General features: G+C 40.8%; 1 protein-coding gene across 7 annotated transcripts in view; it reads right to left on the bottom strand.

Moving 5' to 3' along the window:
- Positions 1 to 23,138, bottom strand: part of CTNNA2 (catenin alpha 2) — a 966,176-nt gene that overhangs the window by 333,126 nt on the left and 609,912 nt on the right. Inside the window, exon 8 of one of the 7 annotated variants that reach the window (XM_047068620.1) lies at positions 21,517 to 21,536. The exons of the other annotated variants lie outside the window; for them this stretch is intronic. Within the exon in view, the coding sequence (XP_046924576.1) occupies positions 21,517 to 21,536 (20 nt within the window). The remainder of the gene's footprint in view (positions 1 to 21,516; positions 21,537 to 23,138) is intronic. 7 annotated transcript variants of the gene reach the window in all.

Genomic DNA, 23,138 nt, shown 5'->3' with positions numbered 1-23,138 from the left:
GTGTGGCTGAGTTCCAAGGAAACCCTATTTATGGATACTGGAATTTGAATTTCATATAATTTTCACATGTCACAAAATATTTTTCTTTTGATTTTTTTTTTCAAACATTTCAAAAAGTAAAAACATTCTTAACTTGCAGGCCCTAGAAAAAACGGGCAGTGGCTGAATTTGGCTTTGGATTGTTAGCGACCAAACCCTGCACCAATATATCAATTTCCCTAACATGAAGAAGAGCACAGCTTCTTGTCACACATATTCTCAAGCAGAATTACAAAAAAGCTCACCCCAAATGCTTTCTCTTTCTCCTTACCTCTATAACAAGAATAGTATTTACAGTCCTACCATGTTTAATCTCTAATTTATCTTTTTAAAAAGGCTTTGAAGGGCCTTGGTGGCTCAGTTGGTTAAGTGTCCAACTTCAGCTCAGGTCATGATCTCACGGTCTGTGAGTTTGACCCCGCCTCCAGCTCTGTGCTGACACCTCAGAGCCTGGTGCCGGCTTTGAATTCCGTGTCTCCCCCCCCCCCCCCGCCCCACGCCTCCCCCACTAATGCTCTGTCTGTCTCTCTCTTTCTCAAAAACAAATAAACGTTAAAAATAAACAAATAAATGAATTTTTAAAAAGCTTTGATTTTTAAAAATGTTTTCTCTTTCTTCAATCTTTTTTGGGGGCTTTCCTTCTCTCTGCGTTCCCCAGTCAGTCTTCTTTTTTATTGTGCAAGTTTGTTTCCTCACTAAAAAATTTTGCTTTTGCTACCAAAAGCATTACTGGGTTTGCCATTTTTACTAAAGATGCTGAGATTTCTCTAGTTTGTGTTTATCACTTGCCTTTTCATAATCACAGACAGCTTCAGACCTTCCTACATGAAGGATTGATGCCTACACAGCATGACATACACCTGGAAATCTATTAACAATTAACAGCCAGTAAAAACAGACAACCCAAAGATCCAGAGATGACCAGCTTCATGGGAAGTAAGGGCCAACTTAACATTGTTAATGATGAGTACAGCATTTTTTGAATTATTATTGAAGAATGACTGACATGCACTATGGTATTCATTTCATATGTACAGCATGGTGATTCAATATTTACATACATTATGAAATGGTCGTCACAGTAAGTCTAATTACCACCTGTCACTCTACAAAGTTGTGCCCGGCCGCCAACTGGGCTAGGGGCCACCCCAGCCCACCAGCGTGTCTGAGTACAGGATTTAATATATTAATGCCTGCCCAATGGCATCTGAGACTTCACACTAGTCATAAATACAGTTTGATTGTTTAAAGAGAAATACTGTTCTACACGCATGATAATTTCTAAAACTCAACTAAGACACATCTGTGAGAAGAAGAGGGACTGTCATTTCTGCTTGTCTCACTATACATCAGTTAGACCCAGGCTGGAAGTCCTCTCTAAATAAAAGGCACCTGACCAAATGTATGTGTGCAGAACAGGTTTGTGTCCAGCAGCACCCTTACTCCTGTCAAGTGTATCTCTGTATGGAGTTATACCTCCAATCAAGGACAACATCTGCCCAAATGCACAGCTTACAAAATGGAAGAAAAGTTGACTCAGCAAGCAGAAGAGCTGGAATAGTATCAATGGAATCTTTTTTTCTCCCTAGAGCTAGACTAGGTGTAACTTAGGACAACTTTGCCAAGATTTTGGAGGGAAGCGGAATCTTGATGCTCTGAATGTAACAGGGAGGAGGAAGGCAAAGTAGGGACATTCACTCTATTTTCAAGCCAGTTCATGGTCAGCCTGACACAGGGTAGCCATGTCCCTGCCCTTTTATTTTCCCATCAAAAAACAGTCACCATTGCCCTGGATTACAATCTTTTTTCTGGGAGGCAGCAGAAGTGGTGTGGGGAGTTGAGAGGCCATGGGGCATATCGCACTCAGGCAGGATGCCTCCCCCTGCCTTTCCCACCACAGAGAACACCTGAGAAGATAACCAGCAGCCAAGGTACTACCCAATAATCTAGAACTTCTGGGAATCTCTACTATGAAAAAACCAGTGCTTTGATGTGCAGCCCTACTTCCTAATAGACCCATCTGTGCAAGTGACTTCTCTGGAATGTTGCAGGCCCAACTGAAGAGTATGTAAATCCACAAGTCTCAATGGTATTAAAATGTGAGCCTTGGCAACCAGACTGAGGCACAAGGATTTAAAAGATAGCAAGCACACATCCTTGCCACACAAGTGTGTCTGCAGTGACACTGGTGACGAGGGTGGGGATGCTGCCTAACATGTGGTACATTCCTGGCAGTCTGCATTTTGTCCACCTCAGTCATCTCTGGCTCAGCCTTGTTAGATAAAAGGGCCGCACTTCTTTGGGGCGCCCTTCGCTGGCCTGTGGAAACAGACCATTTTCACAAACTGCTAATTCTGAAAGCCTTCAGTGGATGGAGCCAGGGGAAGAAAAAAATACAGTTTAAAGGCACGCTCTGAATTTGCTAATAGGCATGCATGGTCCTTTTGGAACCAAAATAGAATTTTTGATGAAGTACCTTGTGGCAAATTTGAAATATTAGCCTGGGGGCCCCAACAAGACATAATTCACTCCACTGGTGAGAACAAATCTCATTTCCACATCCATTCCTCTAAACTCATTACTGACCCGAGGGAAAACGCTAGCCTGGAGCAAGTTTTAATAAAGACACTGGTGGAGTCGTTGCTATAGTACTAAATGCAATAATGAGCAACAAGCCACTTGGTGGCAATGGACCCCTGGACCTGTAGAGACCCCAGAAGGCAGCTTCTGAAGGCTAAAAATTCTATCCAGAGTAGAACACAACATCTAAAAAAGATTTCATTACTTTAGGTGATAATTTGTCATGTAAGGCTCACTCTGGCTTAAATGGTCTGACTGTCAGCTTGCCTTCAAATGAAAATTTGCTAGGAATAATTGATTTTAAATTAATTTTGATTTAAAATATGAAAAGGGAACCAGGCAGATGCAGTAAGGGAATTAGAAAATAATAATAACTTTGGGGATGGAAAGACCTACATTCAAATTTCAAATCCAGGACAAATTTTATTCCCTCCTTAGGACTCCAGATACTTCACATCTTAGAAGTATGTGTTTAGCTAAACATCAGTTATCTGCGGGCAGAGTCCATGTTTTTATTGTTTGCTGCTCTATTCCCACATGCCTTGTCATATAACAGATGCTCAATAAACATACCTTAAATGATTCTACTTTCAATGATGTTGTAAAAATTAAAAGAGCTATGATTTGTTGGCACAAAGTGGCTCCACAACAAATTTAGGACAAATTAACCACTTCTCTAAGGCCACTGGTGGGAAAGCCACAAATAGAGTTTCTAATGAGAAATCCAATCAAACTGAAGAGGTTTTTCAGCTGCTATGGGGCTGGCAGGAAGGGCCCAGGTGGGGAGAGGTCCAGGAAGGGTTACATTATAGAGCATGGGAGGGAAGGGGGAAGAAGGATACCTTGAGAATGCAAGGGGGTATTTTAAGAGAACCAGAGCCAGTAATGACAGTGAAGGAGCCATGCTCGCTAATCAGTCCTCAGCTTTAGCAAGCAAAGTAGGTTTCTCTGGTTTCCGGAGTCTATCTCTGTCTGGGCAGGTAAAGTCAAAAAATTAAAACATGTGTCTAGAGAATCTACATAATAATCAGCTATTAGGAGAGGAGCACACAGTTCCTGGAGAGATAACCCATCCTCACCTATCTATCCTTGTCTCCCACCACATCCTAACACAGGAACCCCTTCAATTTGGCCAGTCTGCCCCCAACGTTTTGCATGACCATATGATGACTCCCTCATTCCCTTGGGACTGCTCTTCAAGCTTGTCTCTGCCAATCAAATTTCTATAGAAATAATCAGTACAACTTTCCCAACATTATGAGGGGATGTGGGGAAGGAGAAAAAGAGAGACAGGAGATGAGCACATTCTAGCACAATGGGACTATTCTGCATCTTCCCTTAGTCTTTACAAGAGCCTTTCATTTGCTTCTATATGGGAAGGATTTTTCTCTTATTGCTTATAATGTATATATCTTGTTTCCTCAAACAAAACATTAGTTCTCCAAAGCAGGAACTTCTGCTTGATGCATATCTTCCATGGGCTGGTTATCACCCATGTGATCCAACAAACACTTTTCAAATCAACGGTGAAAGGAAGTCAGCAGGGACCTGCTTCACATTGAATAGAAAGGAGCAAATGACCTTTTGCAATTCTCAGGAAATTTCTGTAAACATCTATAGTAACGATGATATGCAAGGTAATCTGAAAGAATATCAAAAACATTGTACAAACATATACATAAGCAGATACATTAAATACACGCATACACACACAGACACACACACACACACACACACACACACACACACACACACACACCGTATTATGAGGGGATATCTCCACTCAGCCATTCTTAGACACAGGATGCCTAAGCAGGCTCTGATTTAAATTCTGGCTACAATCAACTCTTGAGAGTCAGGGCTGCCCATACCAGCCAAGCATGGGAAAGAGCCTAGAGCCTTCGGAGTACAATCATGGCTGATCCAATCTGGCCACTAATGCTGATTCTTTGGGCTAAATGCTTCTCCAGTTGATTGCTCCAACCCATTCCCTTCTCCCCTGCCCCCCCTCCTCAGTGGGTCTTTCAGTTTGGCCCCTCAGCTCAGCCAACTCCTATCAATAGGCAAATCCCTGCAGTATCTCCCTTTAACCTCACACAACTTGAAGTCACCCACATGGGAGTTTCCAAGAGAAAGAAAAGAAAAAGAAAAGACAGAACCATTATTGGTGCTTTAACAACGAGCTTATCATCCTTCCCTAAGAAAAGGGAGAATGAAAGCAATCCTTCTGCTTTTTGACCACTGGAATTGTAATGTGGCAGAGCCAGGGCACAGGGACTGCACAGAGTTTGATGTCACAAAGAGCAGAATGGAGACTCCAGAGAGTTCTATTCACAGCTGTAGAATTACCAACTGATCACTTCCCATTTCATAGTAACTGTGAATTATATCCAACAGTGGATGCCAGATAAGCTATCCATACCAATAAGCAAACATTCCCAAGCATCAGAATTGCCAGAAAATAGAAGAAGCAACAAAAGAATGAAACCATATACACACATAAGAGGAAGAGAGACTTCCAGTGCAGATGGTTGCCGACACTGAGCACATGGATAAGTGATTATCACAAAGTTGAAAGATGCAAGTCTTGGGCATTTGTTATAGCTACAGTCAAAGCAGGAGTGCAGACGATATAGCAGGACAGACAATTAGGGAATTAATTAATTAAGGCTCTGTTTATACTTCTATTGTCAGTGCTAATTATTTGTTGGTTTCAAGTAAGCTCCCCTGTCTTCATTAGTGGCTGTCAGTGAATGATAACATACTTGGATTTCCACAAGTATAGGGTGTTTCCAATGACTGTATTTGCAGTGTTGGTTCATATTTTCCTATGATGACAGTAATAGCCAAAGAGCCCATACTCAGTGGAGCCAAAAATGCCCCCTTTTTCCCCAACAAGAGGTATGCTCTTACCATTTCCTTCCTTTAGACTGTAGCCTCTGTCTGGCATTTAGTAAACCAAGGTAACCTTTTTCCTTCAACTTTGAAGGAAAAAAAAAAAAGTTTAGGTTCTTTGGAAGAGGATGAGTTAGCAAAAGTTCCCTCCATGAAGTATTTGTAGACCATCAAATCCATCTTACAAATGACTCTGCTCCTGTATCCCTTCTCTGCCCCTCTTCAGGCATTCCTAATGTAAGCAAGCACATCGAGGAGACGTAGTTTGGAAATCTGTAGACAGCCTTCCAGTGAGGAATTGGTGACAGGATCAACTTGCTCATGCCTGTGATCATTAATTTCTACCTTTCCCAAAAAAAAAAAAAAAAAAAAAAAGAAGAAGAAGAAGAAGAAGAGTGGCTGCTATTATTTGTTGATTTCTTGTGGCTGCCCTGAGACTTGCAACCAGACAGCAGCATGTGTTTTAACTTCTGTAATCCGCTAAGAGTCTTCAGGGTCTAGGTGGTAAGGGCAGGGGCTGGAGGGGGCAGACAATAGAAGGAAATAAATGAAGATCTTTATCAGCAGTGTTTTAGGAATATGCCTGGAGAGAGAGAGTTCTAAAAAAGAAAGAAGTAAGGATGCTAGATTCAGGAGTTTTTAATCACTGAAAGAAACAGCATGTGTAAATGGGAAGGAAGAATGGAAAAGACGAGACTACAGCAGAGCAAAAACTGTAGTCATGAGAAATTGGACACTATTTTCACTCCAGGATGTTATTTACGACTTTTTAACCAATAACAAAGGAGCATCTAATCAAACCTATCCTCCTTTAAAACCTAGACCTGAAGAAATTGACTTTTTTTTTCTTTTTAAGAAGCTACTTTGTTTCCTTAAATGGAAAGTTTCCTGTGGTACATCTTATTTTAGAATCGCTAACTTTATCTTCTCTTTTTTCTATTTTTTAAAAATTAGAATTGTTGGCTAATTCGAGATTTTGTTATTTCTGGGCACATTTAGACTGGCCATTAGTGTCAGATGCTAAAGGTGGTGATTCCAGAGGCAAAGAAGTGGAGTCACATGTCCATCTAACCCTTAGTAGTGCATGAAGATGCACTTCTGAAGGAGAGACAAGGGGTTGGGGGTGGAGGACAAAGTCTGAGTGCAGAAATAGATAAAATGACAAGAAGACTAGAGTTGCCATCTGCTGGAGGATGGGAAGAATGACATTTGACACTCACTATTTGCAAGAGCAAAGCTAAACTCATTAGTCAAAATAATACATCTCCCTGTACTGTGTACTCACTGCCAGCTAAAGGATAAAAAAACTGGGAAGGGGTGTTATTTTTCAGCATGGCAGTTTTTGGATAATGTAGAGAATATATGGGGGAAGTAAAACAATGGCATCCTCTTTCTCTAACTTGCACCCTGCATGCTCTTTAAAGAGATGATGAATACTGCTTTATACCCTTTCAAATGCCAGCATGCTCCCTCAACATGTATTTCTCACTTTCACCACTGCGACTCTGAAAATGAAATTGATGATGGGGTTTCTTCTATAAGTATGCCTAGTCATTGCTCACAGATTTTCTTAAGGCTTATGTAACATGGCCAAATACATGAAGCTCGCTACGGTTCCATATAAAGAGCACTGGACTGGGGGTCAGGAAAGACAGGCAAATAATCTCAGTTTGCTTACCAACTACTAATGCAACCATAAGCCCAATACTTTGTTACTCTGGGCCTCTGTATTTTAAGCTGTAAAATTATAAATGAGATGGAGGATGGGCTGCAGAGTTTAAATGATCTCTAAGGTCCTTTTTAGCTCTCAAATTCTGTGAATCTATAAGCATTCCAAACTCATGTAGCGCTTATAACATGAATATTCAAGCTAAATTCTCATCATTGGCTTCTACTGAATGCAGCAAAACAGTAGCTAATGGCTTGATTAATCAGCCATAACCATCTTCTTTGCCAATGAAGGGAAAACATGTTTTCCCCCTTCTCATATTGTAGAGAAAGAGCCAGTTATTTAAACTTGATTTCTCCAATGCTGTTCCTATAGCGGCAACTGCCATGCCAAGGTTACCTGATGAGGAAAAAATATAAAACAGAAATGGCTTTAAGAATCACAGAGTTAGAACAGCAAGCAACCTTGAAGATCACTCAAATAACTGGTTTGGGGCCAAAATGGACTGGGTCATTTAAATTGGCAGATTCTTCCTTACCTGAAACAAACCCATCTTTCTTTCTGTAGCTCTGAATCCTGCATATCAACAGTATCCAAGTCAGAGGTCCCTTCTCTTCTAATAAATTCTTTTTTTCAAGTTTATTTATCTTTTAAGAGACGGGGGGGGGGGGGGGGGGAGAGATCGCACAAGCTGGGGGAGGGGCAGAGAGAGACACAAAATCCCAAGTAGGCTCCAGGCTCTGAACTGTCAGCAGAGAGCCCAACACAGGGCTTGAACCCAGGAACTGTGAGATTGTGACCTGAGCTGAAGTCAGACGCTTAACCAACTGAGCCACCCAGGGGCCCTTCTAATCAATTCTTATCCAGCCCAGAGTGATTCCTCCCTCTTCTGGAAATACTAGTGTCTAATATCTGAACCCCTTACTGAGTAATTAACAGAGACAGCCCTTCATTTATTCACTCAACAAATACTTAATAAACACATTTTTCATTCTTGGCATTCTTTTAGGTGGAACAGAAGAATTAAGACACTTGTTCTCTTATATCTCTTATATGCTTGCTTATATTTTAATAGGAGATGAAGGGAAACATATAAACCAAGAAAATTCCAATACTAGCATGTGGCATGGCAGAACATTTAAAACAGAGTGGCATGACTGAGTAGCAAGGAAGATGTCACTGCGACCTGAGTGGCAAGAAGAAGATGGCTATTCCTAAAATGTAACTGACTGGAACTGGTGGGGTGGGGGGTGGGGGGGAATAAAGATAGAAATGAGGCTGAAATAAAATCAACAAGAAGGATAGTGAGGAAAGATGAGGTGAGGGAGGCAGGCAAGAACAAATGATTTGGGGTCTCATGGTCATGCTGAGAAATGTGGATTTTATTCTAAGCAATTCTGAGAACTTACTTTAAGCAGAAATTTTAGTTCTCTTTATGCATCTTCCAGATCTCCAAAGGTTAACATCTTACTTTTTTTTCTTAAATTTCTCTCAATTTCTACACTGCCCAAATCTTTGTACCTAGAAGACTTTCTAATGAATAGCTTCTGATTGGCTGATTGGGTAGTGCATGAAATCTTTACGTGAGTTAATATTTTAATAGGGGCTTAACTCCAGGGTAGTCAGAGGCCATAATGACTACAGTCCTTAACCTCAAATCCACATGAAGACTGAGGGAATGAGCTCAGGGTGGAGTCAGCCTGCCCTCAGACATAGCCTATGACTTGCAGCTGCGACTTGTGACAATGCCTCCTGCTGTGAGGGGCAGCCCTTAAGGAACAAAAGGAGCAAAGTGAATCCCCTAACCTTGGAGAAAAGTTCTCGAGGTCTTTGTACTCAGGTGTCACGCAGGCATAATTGCAACTTTGGAACAGGTGCATCTGTACCAATTCATGGTGTACATGCTCAAAAGAGTATCTTTGTGTAAAACAACCTGAATAATGGCCAGAATTAATTCAGGGAGGTTATTCTGTATTTTCTCTTTTAATGCAAGTTCCATTTTTACATGCTTTTCTTTTGACTGGAGAGCGATCTTTAATTGCAGCTTTAAGAGAAGCAAGAATAATGAAGAAGTCATTGAACATTATGAAAACTTTAATGTTTCCAAAGTTAGCTGAGAGTAACCTGACTTATTTTTCATCCTAGTTCTAGAAAAGGCAAATTCCATGTAAGTAGCCAAGAATTGGGTGTATGTGTATCACCTTCCTTCTGCCAGGCTCCTTGTGGTCTAAAGAGGTCCTCTAAGCTATGATAGAAGGAACCTGAATCTTGGAAACCCAGGTAGATGCTAGCACCTTTAATCCTACATGCTATCTGGGGTGCTCAGTGCTACACATAGATCTATTAACAGCAAAAGGAAAGGAGGGAAGGAAAGAAAGAGAAGGGAAGGGAAGGGAAGGAAGGGATGGGAAGGGAAGTGAAAGGAAGGGAAGGGAGGAAGAAAAAAGAAAAAAAAACACAAAGAGATCAGGGAAAGAAACAGGATACAAGTATAGAGAAAAACAAGAGGAGCTAGCAAGATATGGAGAAAGTCAAGAGAGACGGTCAATGATGAGAGACCACCAATGCTATAGGAAGCAGACACCAAAATCTCCCAAGCACCTAGGGCAGTGCCTGGAACACAACAGATGCTTTAAGAGATAGATACTAGACATACAGATGGGGTTTGGGGAGATGGGGGTGGGAGAGGTGGTGGAGGGAGGAGAAAGGAAGTCAGGGAGAGAGAAGGAAGAATGTGAGGAGAGAAAAGAAGAGTTGAATTTGCGAGAAAGCATGCAAGCAAGAAGGAAAGAGAGATAAGAGGAAGATCTAGAAACGAAAAGAAGAAAGAAAGATTATTTTCAAATTTGGATGCATATCAGATTCACCCAAGGGAATCTGCCTCATACAGATTCCCAGGCCTGTTCCCAGGCCTGTTCCAGCAGGAGCTGGGGGTGGGGGTGGGATGTAGCCTAGGAATCTAACAGAAGTCAAAACCAAAAAAGCTCTCCCCAGACGATGTTGCTATGCAGTCAGATTTGAGAACCGGTGAGCTACATGCAACGAAGAAAGATGTGACTAGTGGACAGTAACAGGGCTGATGCCAGCACTGAGCCTGGAGGCGACAGCTGTGGTTCTGCCCCGGGGCCCCTACTTCTCTTCAAGAAGATGGCTCATCTTCAAGAACCAGAGCTCTCCTGTTAGAAGCGGTCCCCAATTTTGCCTTTTCCTAAACTACATGCCCTTCAGCGGCGTTAGGAATAGCAGGAGGCAGGCTGTAGGGAACTACGTTGGAAGGCAGCGCTCTCCTTTGTCTAGGGCTCCCGCGTGGCTGGGAAATAGCCGTGGCTCGCCCGCGCTCGCTTGGATTGCGAGGCGGCCCAGCCTGGTTTTGGAGTTTGGCCCCCGATTGGCACCGAGTGGTAAGAGAATCTCTCCCACATGCTGAGGAACTAGCAAAAGTGACTCGGTTTCGGAAAACCGACAAGGCGGCGCTGGCACCCATCTAGCCTGACACGCGTTTCCGATCGCCATGGCAACACACGCGCAGGGCGCCAGGCGCAGCAGGGGAAGCGCGTGTGCGCCTGGGCCAGGCGGGCGCGTGGGGCCACCCGAGCTGCGGGAGCCTGGGGGCGGCAGCCAGCCCTGCCGGGAGCGCAGCCGCCCAGGCAAGGGAACAGTTGCCTCTCGGGATTAAGTCTCCGTGGGCCCAAACTGTGTGTTACTATGACAATGGTAAACAGGTTCACTGGCTTTCAGGGAAGTGGTACGTGCAGAGTGTGAGCTGCAGAAAGCACCATCTCTCTCCAGCTTCAGAACGAGCACGTACCCATTCAGGGGTCTGTTTTCACGTCGCATGAAATGAGGGGCTTAAGGAAGCTACTGCATTGCTTAATTTTAGTCACTGGGCATTTTACTGACCACGACGTATATACGGAGTTTGATTTAGTGGCTCCAACTTAAAAACCAAAAAACCCTGGTGGTAGAAAGAAGAGAATTAAGCAAGCTTATCAGATGGTAATTAATTGAGTCTGGAGAAAGAAAAATAAATGAGCTTAAGTGTTCTGATAAAGTAGTTCTGTGAAATTCTACACATACCAAGAATGTCTCAAACGTCATCTTAAAAAAATACAACTATACATATATCTATATAGATATACCTATATATATCTATATAGATATAGATATAGATATAGATAATTGTGTTTTGTTTTGTTGTTGCTTCCTAAGCAAAAGGAATATCCATTCTTCTCAAGCCTACCACACCTTTGAAAAAAACAATAAGATAAAATCCAGAGCACCTTCAGAAGGGCTACAGCTTGTCCTAAAGTATAGATTACCTACCATGCCAGAGCCAGCCTCAAAAAAAACCATGTTAGCAGAAATAAAGTATTGATTAAATATAGTCACAGTAAACACTAAACTTACATTAATATTTCCCACCACTGGTGATTTAGCATTTTATCATCCATCAGAACCTGCGAGTACACACACATTCACAAAAACTAAACCTTGCCACAATTAACAGGATTTAGAATACGTGGCTTTCTATATATTGGAAAAGACATATTTTTTAAAGCCCACTATTATATGCTTTAAGAAAGATATATTCCATAATTATACTTGATTGCAGGTACATACATTTTATGAATTCATCATGTATCATAAATTATTTTAAAATATGCCATTCAAAAAAGAAATAATATACTCAAGACAAATCACTGGTTGGTTCTAACACATTAATTTCACCTCATTTCTATGTGCACTTTCCCCGGCATTTGTACTTTGTCCAATTAATACTCCCCTTGGAGAATTTTTGTTCCCACCAGTCAGTCCTGGTCCAGGACCTCATCACCACCAGTCAGGCCTGAAGAACCATCATGATATGTTTTCCATAGTGCCATCTTTACCCAACCCCCATGTGAAATCACAAAACCCTCTCAATTAAAGTCAAGTTTCTTGGTTTCTCCAGGAGGCCTTTCCATTTCACTCTAACCACAGTAAATATTTACTTGGTAGGCTATCAAGTTTTTCCATGTCATTTCAGTCTATAGACTTTTTTATATTCTTTTTTAGTCACTTTTATATGTGTGCATGTCAAACTTATCTTTATATCTGCTACAGCATCTAGCACATAAAACAAATAAATACTTGAGTGAATGAATTAATGATGGCTGAGGCTGGCATATTCTGGTGGACACAGCTGCCTAGGGGAATTCTTAGAGTTACTCTCTCCCTCTGCCCCCTTAAAGATATCACCTCCCTACTGAAATGAATTTTGGAGACATGTTTTGGATACTGATTCAAGCAAATTTACGAAAGAAAGAAAGAAAGAAAGAAAGAAAGAAAGAAAGAAAGAAAGAAAGAAAGAGGAGGAGGGGAGGAGGGAGGAAGGAAGGAAGGGAGGGAGGGAAGGAGGGAGGGAGGGAGGGAGGGAGGAAGGAAGGAAGGAAGGAAGGAAGGAAGGAAGGAAGGAAAAATTGTGGGACAATGAGTGATATCTGAATACGGACTGTGTACTAGATAATATTAAGGACTCATCAGTAATTTGCTAATGTGTGATAACGACATTGTGGTTATGTAAATGAAATAGTACTTTTTACAGAGCACAAACTGGTGGTTGCCAGAGGAGAGGGAGTTAAGGGGGGATGGGCAAAATAGGCAAAGGGGATTAAGAAGTTCAGACTTGCAGTTATAAAATAAATAGGTCACGGGGATACAAAGTACAGCATAGAGAGTACAGTCAATAATATTGTAATAACTCTGTATGGTGACAGAAGGTACACTTATCATAGTGAACAGTGCATAATGCATAGAATTGTTGAACCACTGTGTTGTACACCTGAAACGAATATAACATTGTATGTCAACGATACTTCAATAAAACAAATTTAGAGACATACACTAAATATTTAGGAGTAAAACATTACAAGATCTATAATTTCCTTTAAAAGGCTCAAAATTAATGATGCAAAAGTTCCAGGGCATTAACAATTAAGTCGAATATTAATAATTAAGTCTAAATCTCATCAAGTAATTTCTTCATCACCTCTCTTCACACCACACTTGATAAAGAATAAAATAATAAAGAATAAAAGAACTATATAGCCACATGGCAATCATCTGGGAGTGATTTCAAATATCCTGTCTATTCCTTAATTTAACCATTCTGGAGACAAGCAGCTGCCTGTATCATAATTCAGGAAAGATAAACCACAGTTCACTCCTAGAAGCAGGTACAAGGGCTGCTGGAGCCAAAGGAGCTAGGAAAACAAAGCTTTCTTCAAATACAGATCCCCAGTTTACTGGAAAAACATAGCTACTTGGCCAGAGACAGTAAATGGCAATGTGAAATGTAGGTCTCCTATTTTAGTAGACCTACAGAAATGGCAATAATAATGAAAATATCCCACAGCTGTAGAATGCAACTTTAAAACCTACTGTATGTGTATCAGCTCATGTTTATTTTTTTAAAAGTTGTTCTATAAAGCAAGAATATTTCATGGATATAGATCCCATTTTATAGATGATAAAACTTAGGTCTTGATAGTTAACTTTACATTTATCCTTAGGTTGTTTAAATTACTAAATGGATGAAAAACTGTTTCCAACATTAAGGCAGTAGCTAAATACCCAAATCAGAGCAAAACTATTCCGTGACATTCTGATCATTACTTTATAACATGCAATTCCTCCCTTATCTGCTCCTGAAATAGTTGGGTGGAAAACCTTTCCTCATTTCCTACCAGCAGGCTACAAGAAGAGACTCTCTCCTGCTGCAGACGAGACCTAGTTTATGAGTTGTTACTGTCTTTATACAGAACATCAAATATTTCTGGAGGGCTTTTGAATATGTCTCATTTTAACCCCCCTGACACCACTGCAGTTAGGTGGGTGGTAAATGCCATTTAGTTTACTTTATAAATCAATAATTCTCTTGACAGCTGGAATGGTATTCTATGTGGCAATGGCATCAGAGTAGAGAGAATTCTGGAATTGGAGACCCAGATACAGTCTTACTATATCCACATCACAAAAGTCATACAGCACTGTTTTTCTTTTTTAGCCCTCAGGGATTCTGAAAGAGTAAAAACCATCAAAGTAAACAGGACTTTCCTTTCCACATTGGTTGAATAATATCCTAAGTGGCAGGTACACGTGGATCTCAAAATGAAGCCATTGCAATGTTCACATCAACTATAGGAGAGATGTATCATTCGCCATATTATGTAATGAAACAAGCTTTGTTTTGAGTTTGAAGAGATGTGGCCGATTAGGCGACACACCAATTTCATTTTGTCAAACAACTAATTCATTTTATAAAACAAAACTATTGGTTGGTGTCCATCAGCCTTTGTTAAGCAATTATATTGAATGGAAATAGTTGAATTCCATCAAACAATATTATGAATTTGTAGACATATTTTGCCTACATTTGTAGAAATCAAATAGATGAATTTAAGTTCTTTTAGAGAATTATCTATTTTGAAATGAGTACTTACAGGTTATTACTGCCTGAACATAGTTAACCTATGCATATGGTCAAGGTGACCATTTGAGCAGAGAGGACTGCAACCAGGCCAGGCTTCCACCTATGATACAGTTTGATAAGGGATGGGATTCTCCCTTTGACAGCAGCTCCCAAAGCATAGAGCTGAAGCTTTAACCACCTTAATCATCAGTTATGAACTGTTCAACAAACAGATGTCAAAATCTCTTCTAGGACCATTCTGATACTTCCAATGTTGAATGTCTAATGTAAAATGCAGCAACTCAATAAAGATAGAAATAGGGAACTGGTGTAGCACAAGGTTATATCTCTTGTCTGGATTGCTCTATGAGCTGGGGAAGAATCCCTGCCTAGTTGAAGACCTACCCAAATGCCTAACTTCGCAAGAAAGGCCCAATCTGATTTTTTAAAAAGTTTCTTGTATTTACTGTTTCATTCCCTAAGCCAGTGGCAAAGTTACATTGCCACTTTTATAGTGAGTGTCCCCTTCACTTTGTAGCCCTTGTTAGATGCTTCAGAATTCACAGATTTGTGAATGTCAAAATTCAAAGGGATCTTAGAAATCCTCCCATCCACCTTGCATTCTCTATATAAAGAAGGAAGGTGCCCCCAAATAATCACAGACCTATACATGGCAAAACCAGAATTTAAACATGGATATTCCCACTGTATGTTCAGGTCACTCCACTATACCAGAAATATGATCTGGATCTTGCTCTTGAGAAATCTTAACCTAACAGATACAGGGGGTGGAAATTCAGAAACAACTAGAGAGCAATCTCAGACAGTATTTAACAGAACACTTACATTTTAGATGAGTAATAGTTCAAGGAAGGTATGGATTAATATGGACTTCTGGGATTGTGATTCGCCACCAGTGAATAGACTATCCAAAGAATGGAATATTACGCAAATATTTTAGATGCCCTAGCATTTAGTACAAGTAATAAAACAGAGTAGGTAGCCACTATAAGGCTGTTGAATGGATGGGTGACTATATGAATTTATGGATGAGTAAGTGAATAGTCTCAAGAATGAAAAAGCCCTTTTAAAGGAAGTGGGATTTAGTAGGGGTCAGAATCAGAAAGACAATGTGAAGGCTAGAGAATACTGAAATGAGCACTGTTTACTTAGAGGCTGTTGAAAACACAACCTGTCTGAAGCAGAAGCCATTTACTAGGAAGTAGTTGATGATGTATCTGAACGTTGACACCTCAGCAAAATGCAGCTGATCATTGCCTATTCCCATGACTTCACTGGGTTATGTTTAGATTGGTGTTGTAAATGCAGGGAGAGTTTGAGGAACTTGTTAATGAATCCAGACTCCCACATACAAAATGAGATTTCTGAATGTGTGTGGTCGTGGGTACTCTGTTCTGTTCTTTTTCTATGCAAACAGCAACAGATGGAAGGAATGGGGCGGGAGGAGTGGGAATCCAGGAGGAAAGTTTAAGTTGCCCCATCTTCTTTCTTGCTGGGGCTATTCTGGATGAACTGTGGGGGAAAGGCTCAAATTTGGTGTTTGCAGAGTCAAAGGCTCAATGGCATCAAACTTTCTTGGTTGCTTCCAAAGAGAGTCTAGGCAATATAGAAAAATCACTGATTACCAATATGAGCTGTGTTATGGTTAGTGGCTTGGGTTTCCTGTGCCTTGATTTCCCCATGTATGTTGGAAAAGTGGTATAATCCCATAGAACCTTAACAAGTGAGTGGAATTAATATATGAATGAGCTTTCCGTCAGCACCTGAGATAGAACTGTCACTCTATGAGGTTTGGTGGAGCTGAAGAGAATGCTGTTGAACATTTGTGCAGATTTGTAAAAAGTGCATTGACCTTTGAAGAAAGCATAGTTTGTGTTCAAAATCCTCCTCATATTTTCAACCCCGTCTCACTCAATCCAGCACATTAGCCATTTACTGTCCATTGGAAATAGGCTTGCTTTGGTGTTAGGTCCTTGGCACTTGTTATTCCCTCTGCCTGGAATGCATATCTCATGTAATTTTAAATGGCAGAGTCTTATTCGGGTTTCAATTCAAATGTCCCCTCCTCAAGGAAGCCTTGCCTAACCTTAGATTAAAGGAGGCCCCTTCCCTCAATTTCTCTCTTCCACCTGGTTCTATTTTAACTTTCCCTAGTGTATTAGTACCTAAAAATTATCTGATTTCTCAGTTTACTTACAAGGTTGCTCAGTTTTATTCACCACTGTACCCCTATACCTAGAATATGCCTATAGGTTAAGTGTTCAACAGATATTTGTTACCTACTGACTGGTGGACTGACAAGAACAAGCCCCCACAGCATATCTACTTAAGACAGCATTAATTATAGTCTCAAAGAAAAAGTTGTCTCATTCCTGAAAGGGAATATTCAAGGCCAACTTCGCACAGAATGACAGCATTACACTTTTTTTTTTAACATGTATTTATTTTTTTTGAGAGAGCGAGCAAGTGAGTGAGAGAGAGAGAGAGCACGACCATGATCAGGGGAGGGGCAGAGAGTGGGAGACAGAGGATCCAAGGCAGCCTCCACACTGGGAACACAGAGCCTAATGTGGAGCTTTAAATCACGACCATGAGATCATGACCTGAACTGAAATCAAGAGTAGGCCTCGCAACTGACTGAGCCACCCAAGCACCCCAGCATTATGCTTGAATGCAAAATTTCTTCTTGTTATTGCTCTCCTCCTCCTCCTCCTCCCCCCCACCCCCGCCTCCCCAAGTCTGGAGGTGAAAGCAAACCAGAGGAAGCCACTGGAAGTTGCAACCAGTTTCTTTCTCTTAAAGGAAAGTCAAAAGTTGAAAAAAGCGAGAATTCTTTTAGATGTCACTTGTCTGTCCCCAGCCTGGTGAAATAAACTTTTATTGTTGAAAGCTTACGCTCTCCTCCCTAGTGTTGCCCTTCACTTCTGGGACTGAAGTGAAGAGAATCCAACAACCTACAGCATATTTGTATTTCTTGCACATTTAGACCAGTGGTCTGCACATGCTGGATGGTTAATAAGCTCTGAGGTCTCATTATTTATATAAAGGCATAAAGAGTACCTATGGACTTGTACACATTCTAGAGATATTTAACTTACGGTCTGACAGTTGGGAAGTTAGTGTTTCAATCTTTAGAAAAACAAGGTCCAGTTAGCAACTGCTCAGGAATGTAAAAGGTCAGTTTAAGTATGTGCCTAGCAGTTTCTACTTTAAAAATTGCTCTAACATCTAAATGGTGCTTCCTATTAAATACAATATTCTTTAATATTTATGTACTGTTATTTTAATTTTAAATTTCTATTTTTATAGGCAAAGGACAATTGAGCAGAAAAATGTTATGCTCTCTTCTCTCTCTAGCTATTCATGCTGTGAAGCAACCTGTTTTACTGTTTAAACCTGTGTTTGTTCTGTTTCAATTGTGCAGAAGGAAATAGTTCTGGCACCTTTAAAAATCAAAGATCTATCACTCAACAGGAGAACACAGCAACCAGCAAAGGGAATTATGAGGAGTAGTGAAAAGATGCCGCACTTCTAAAACCCTATCAGATGTATGATTCACCTGGGGATCTTGCAAAAATGTAGATTCTGATTCAGTATATCTAAGGTGGAACCTATGACTCTGCATTTATGACAAGCTCTAGGTGATGGCTATGCTTTAGGTCCTTGGTGTTTATGGACCATAATGTCTGGGCCACATGGCTTGAGAAATTAAAATAACTTCAGAGCATTTAGTACTTACAGCTGTAGTCACATTAATCCACTGATACTTTATTTAACCTGTGAAAACAGCCATAAGTTCTTCCCCTCCTATCTAGAAATGGAGCCTATTCCTCAAAGTCTTGAGTCAGGTTGACCATGTGACCAGCTTTATCCAACAGACAACAATAATTTGCCAGAAGGTGAGACTTGAAAAGCACCTGCATGCTGGGACTTGCTCTTTTCTTCCCCTGTTGGAATCCTGTAATCACCCCATAATTACATCTGAGCTAGCCTACTGGAGGACAAAAGGTCACATGTAAGAGAAATGAGGGGTCCCAAGGGGTCACAGGCTATAGTGAGTGAGTGAGCAAGTCAGTGGGCCCCAGCCAATAGCCTTCAATCTCCGTTCCTGTGAGTGAAGCCATCCCAGATTACCTCGTCTCCAGCTAATGCTCCATTTGATCACAGACATTTGAGGGAGCACAGTCAATTTGTCCCATACAGAAGATCTCCAGAGCTAACATATAGAACCAAGAACTAAATAAAATAATTGTTGGTTCAACTGGCAGGCTTTTTGTTTGTTCTTTCTGTTTTTATGCAGCCTCTAATATAGGAACAGATACCTAAAGAAGGAGCAGTAAGGGTTTAAGTTAGAGATTCATGATACCATTGTGCTTAAGACTCTTGAAAACTGAGAACAAACTGAGGGTTGATGGGAAGGAGGGGGGGTGGGTGATGGGTATTGAGGAGGGCACCTGTTGGGATGAGCACTGGGTGCTGTATGGAAACCAATTTGACAATAAATTTCATATTAAAAAAATAATTTGTACAAAATTCACATATATGCATATCTAATACAAAGAATAAGGAATCAATGTAAGTATACCTGGCTTCAAAGTTGATATTTGTCCCACTTGATACTATCCATTAAAATCTACAAATATATCATTATCTAAAAAAAAATTAAGTAAAAAATAAAATGCACATGCTGCAGGGTGCCTGGGTGGCTCATATGGTTGAGCATCTGACTTTCGATTTCTTTCTTTCTTTCTTTCTTTCTTTCTTTCTTTCTTTCTTTCTTTCTTTCTTTCTCTTTCTTTCTTTCTTTCTTTCCTGTCAAATTGGCTTACATACAGCACCCAGTGCTCTTGATTTCCACTCACGTCAAGATCCCAGAGTCATGGGATAGAGCCCTGCATCGGGCTAAAATGAAACTCTGTATACACAAAGGAACAAGAAGCAAGCTCTCTATGTACATCTCAAAAGTTACATTGATAAGACAAAGCAATATGAAGAACAATGTGGATATTGTGTTAAAAAATGATTCAAATATCTCTGAAAGTACCTGGGAGAAACTGGTGACCTAAACTGCCAAGGCAAAAGATAACTGAGTGGCTGGGGGAGGCGTGGGGGAGGGGTAAAGAGAGCTGCATGCCTGTTGGTAACTTTTGAATTAGAACCATATGAACATTTAACTCATTTATTTTTTATTTTTTTTTTAATTTTTTTACATTGATTTATTTTTGAGAAACAGAGTGAGACAAAGCGTGAGCCGGGGAGGGGCAGAGAGAGAAGGAGACACAGAATCCGAAGCAGGCTCCAGGCTCTGAGCAAGTGGTCAGCACAGAGCCTGATGCAGGGCTCGAACCCACAAATTGTGAGATCATGACCTGAGCCGAAGTCGGACGCTCAACCGACTGAGCCACTCAGGTGCCCCACATTTAACTCATTTAAAAGAATAAACAAAATATTAATTTTTATGAATAATAAAAAAAGACTCTTTCCCCTCCTTATCTTCAATCCATGTGGTATAATTTTGGCCTTATATAATAGAAATTGATGTAAGTAAGTATTGCAACAGAATTTGTACAACTTCTCTACTTTAATAATTCATTTTTTTATTTTTTATTTTACTATGTTAAATATTCCTGCTTAGAAGTTAAGTCACTTTGTCCAGGTCATATTGCTTGTAAATGGCAGAACCCTTTTCAGCCTAATATAGCATCAGAAGTTTCAAAAGTTTTTTCAGCAAGTTATTCAATGTCTCAGATTTTTCTGCTAAAATGCAAATATAGGACTGCGGTCTGAAGGACATGATCTCCAGTCATCACCTTGTTTCATGTTTGAGAAGGGAAGGGAAGGCCCATCCACAAAGGAATGTTGGTCCCAATGACCCACTCTCGTGGGAGAAGGATACACTCAACATCAGCCAGTCACTGACACACTCCCTAGATGGACAGTGCCACTGCTGCATTTTTCCTTTGCAGGTTTGCTCATTGTTGCGCACTCTCCCCTAGCGTCGGTAATCCTTGACCATCTGGGCTCCTCTCAAAACCTGTCAATGTCAGCCATACTTTTTTTCTTTTTCACAGCCACGTGCAATACATATTAATGCCACTGTCATGGCCTTGCCTGTATATTAAAGGCTGCTCACTCTGGACTATGCAGTGTTTCTCAATTTTTTAAATTATCCCTTCTATTGAGGAAATCTACTTCTTCTGTTCCGTCTCATTCTTCTAAGTTGAGCAACTATTTTAAAGGAAGCTTTGCCAACTGGTATTCCACGAGCTGAATACTGTCTGAAATATCACTTGCTTACTAATATAATCTGATTTTTAAAAAGTAGAATGTGGAAGCCTTCAAGCAAAACATGCACTTTGCATGTAGCATGGGCCCTGCCATTCCCTGTCATCCAGCGGCTTCCCACGTCCACGTTACCTTACTAGATGATGAAGATGTACTTCTGACGGTACGTTAGCTGCATTCTAATCTCTCTCACTGGGGACTTGCACTTACTACTGCCACTATAACCACCACGGACCTTCCAGAGAGTCCGTGATCTCTATGTCCAGCTATAACCTCTGTTTCTATTTTCAACTGCTTACTCTTAGCTCCAAATATTAGAGTTTGCTTCCACATCTTACTCTTCCTTGCATTCCATTTACCCTAGATCAACCCATTCTATTGAAGTCCTCTTAAATTAAATCTCTGAAAAAGTACCATTTAAAAGATTTCAATCCAGGTCACCTGACTGGCTCAGTTGGAAGAGCATGTGGCTATTGATCTCAGGGTTGTGAGCTCAAGGCCCATATTGGGTGTAGAGATTACTTAAAAATAAAATCTTAAAAAAATGTTCAATCCCACTACAAAACTCTTATTGTACCTGGCCTGCCCTATCCATCCCTAGTGTTAACAGAGTAAGTCCCCCCTGACAATATCTCACTTGGGGAGATGTGGTAACCTTCCAACTGTTCTCCTTCCTTCCAGTATCCATTTCCCTGCCCTTCACGTTCAAGGACATCACTTCCTTCTTCCTGCATTCTGGAAATCATAATCCAAAACAAAAGTCTTACCAGTCTCAGGGGACCCGGGTGGCTCAGTCAGTTCAACATCCAGCTCTTGATTTGGGCTCTGGTCATGATCTCACAGTTCCTGAGATCAAGCCCCATGTCAGGCTCTGTGCTGACAGTACAGAGCCTGCTTGGGATTCTCTCCCTCTCTCCCTTTCTCTCTGTCCTTCTCTCCCCACCCCTCTCTCTCTCAAAATAAAATAAGTAAACATTAAAAAACAAAAACAAAAAAAGTCTTCCCAATCTGGCTAACACTCCAGTCTCATGTCTTCTCACACCTGTGCTCCAGATATCCTATGAATCTCAGAAGCCCTTATGTTTTTTATTTTGTTCCCCCCCACACACACACAGATTTTGCCTACTAATTGGAGTGGCCTCCATCCTTTCATCTAGTCAACTCTTCCTCCTTTTTCCTAGCTCCTCTGGGTGGCCCTGCTCAACTAGTTTGACAAATCTCTCCAACCACCGCTCTTGTTTACATCTTTGCCACAGCATGAATCATATTGCTTTGCTACCCATCACCTACACTCCAGATCTGAGAACACCAGAAGCAGGGACTATATTTTATCAAATTCTGTACTTCATCAGCTAAACCTCCATTTGACTTCAACTAAGAAAAACAAATACAAACAGCAATAGACATTTATGTTAAGTAATTAAAAGGCATTCTTGGGGCGCCTGCAAGGCTCAGTGGGTTAAACGTCCAACTTTTGATTTCAGCTCAGGTCATGGTCTCACGGTTGGTGATACTGAGCCCTGCAACAGGCTCTATGCTGACAGCATGTAATCTGCTTGGGATTCTCTCTCTCCCTGTCTCTCTGCCTCTCTCTCTCTCTCAAAATAAATAAATTTTTAAAAAAGGCATTCTTAAGATATCTATGGGAGACTAAGAAGTGGTTCCAGGAATAAAGACATAACTACATCTAACTGGGCAGGTAAATTTACCACAGAAGTTTCATTGATTATGGATGGTGGGGGATTTCCTACACAAAATAGATCTTTAAGAATGTCATGTATATGGGGCGCCTGGGTGGCTCAGTCGGTTGAGCGTCCGACTTCGGCTCAGGTCACGATCTCGCGGTCTGTGAGTTCGAGCCCCGCGTCGGGCTCTGGGCTGATGGCTCAGAGCCTGGAGCCTGCTTCCGATTCTGTGTCTCCCTCTCTCTCTGCCCCTCCCCCGTTCATGCTCTGTCTCTCTCTGTCTCAAAAATAAATAAATGATAAAAAAAAATTAAAAAAAAAAAGAATGTCATGTATAAACGGCATTAATCTGTATAAATTCAACTCCAAAAGTTGGGTTAATATATTGTGCCTATATGTGAATGTAACATAAAGGTTATTTATATTTAGTTCAGATTCCATTGGCTGCTGATTAGTCAAGAATTTGAACCAGCCCATAAACTCTATTTAACCAAGAATCTCTATGAATCCAGAA

The sequence above is a fragment of the Lynx rufus genome, unplaced genomic scaffold (assembly GCF_022079265.1).
Source record: "Lynx rufus isolate CCGP_SWC_20201006 ecotype Redwood Valley unplaced genomic scaffold, mLynRuf1.p SCAF_8, whole genome shotgun sequence".
Classification (NCBI taxonomy): Eukaryota; Metazoa; Chordata; class Mammalia; order Carnivora; family Felidae; genus Lynx; species Lynx rufus.
Note: the sequence above shows the minus strand (reverse complement) of the source record. Positions and strands in the feature narration are given on the sequence as shown.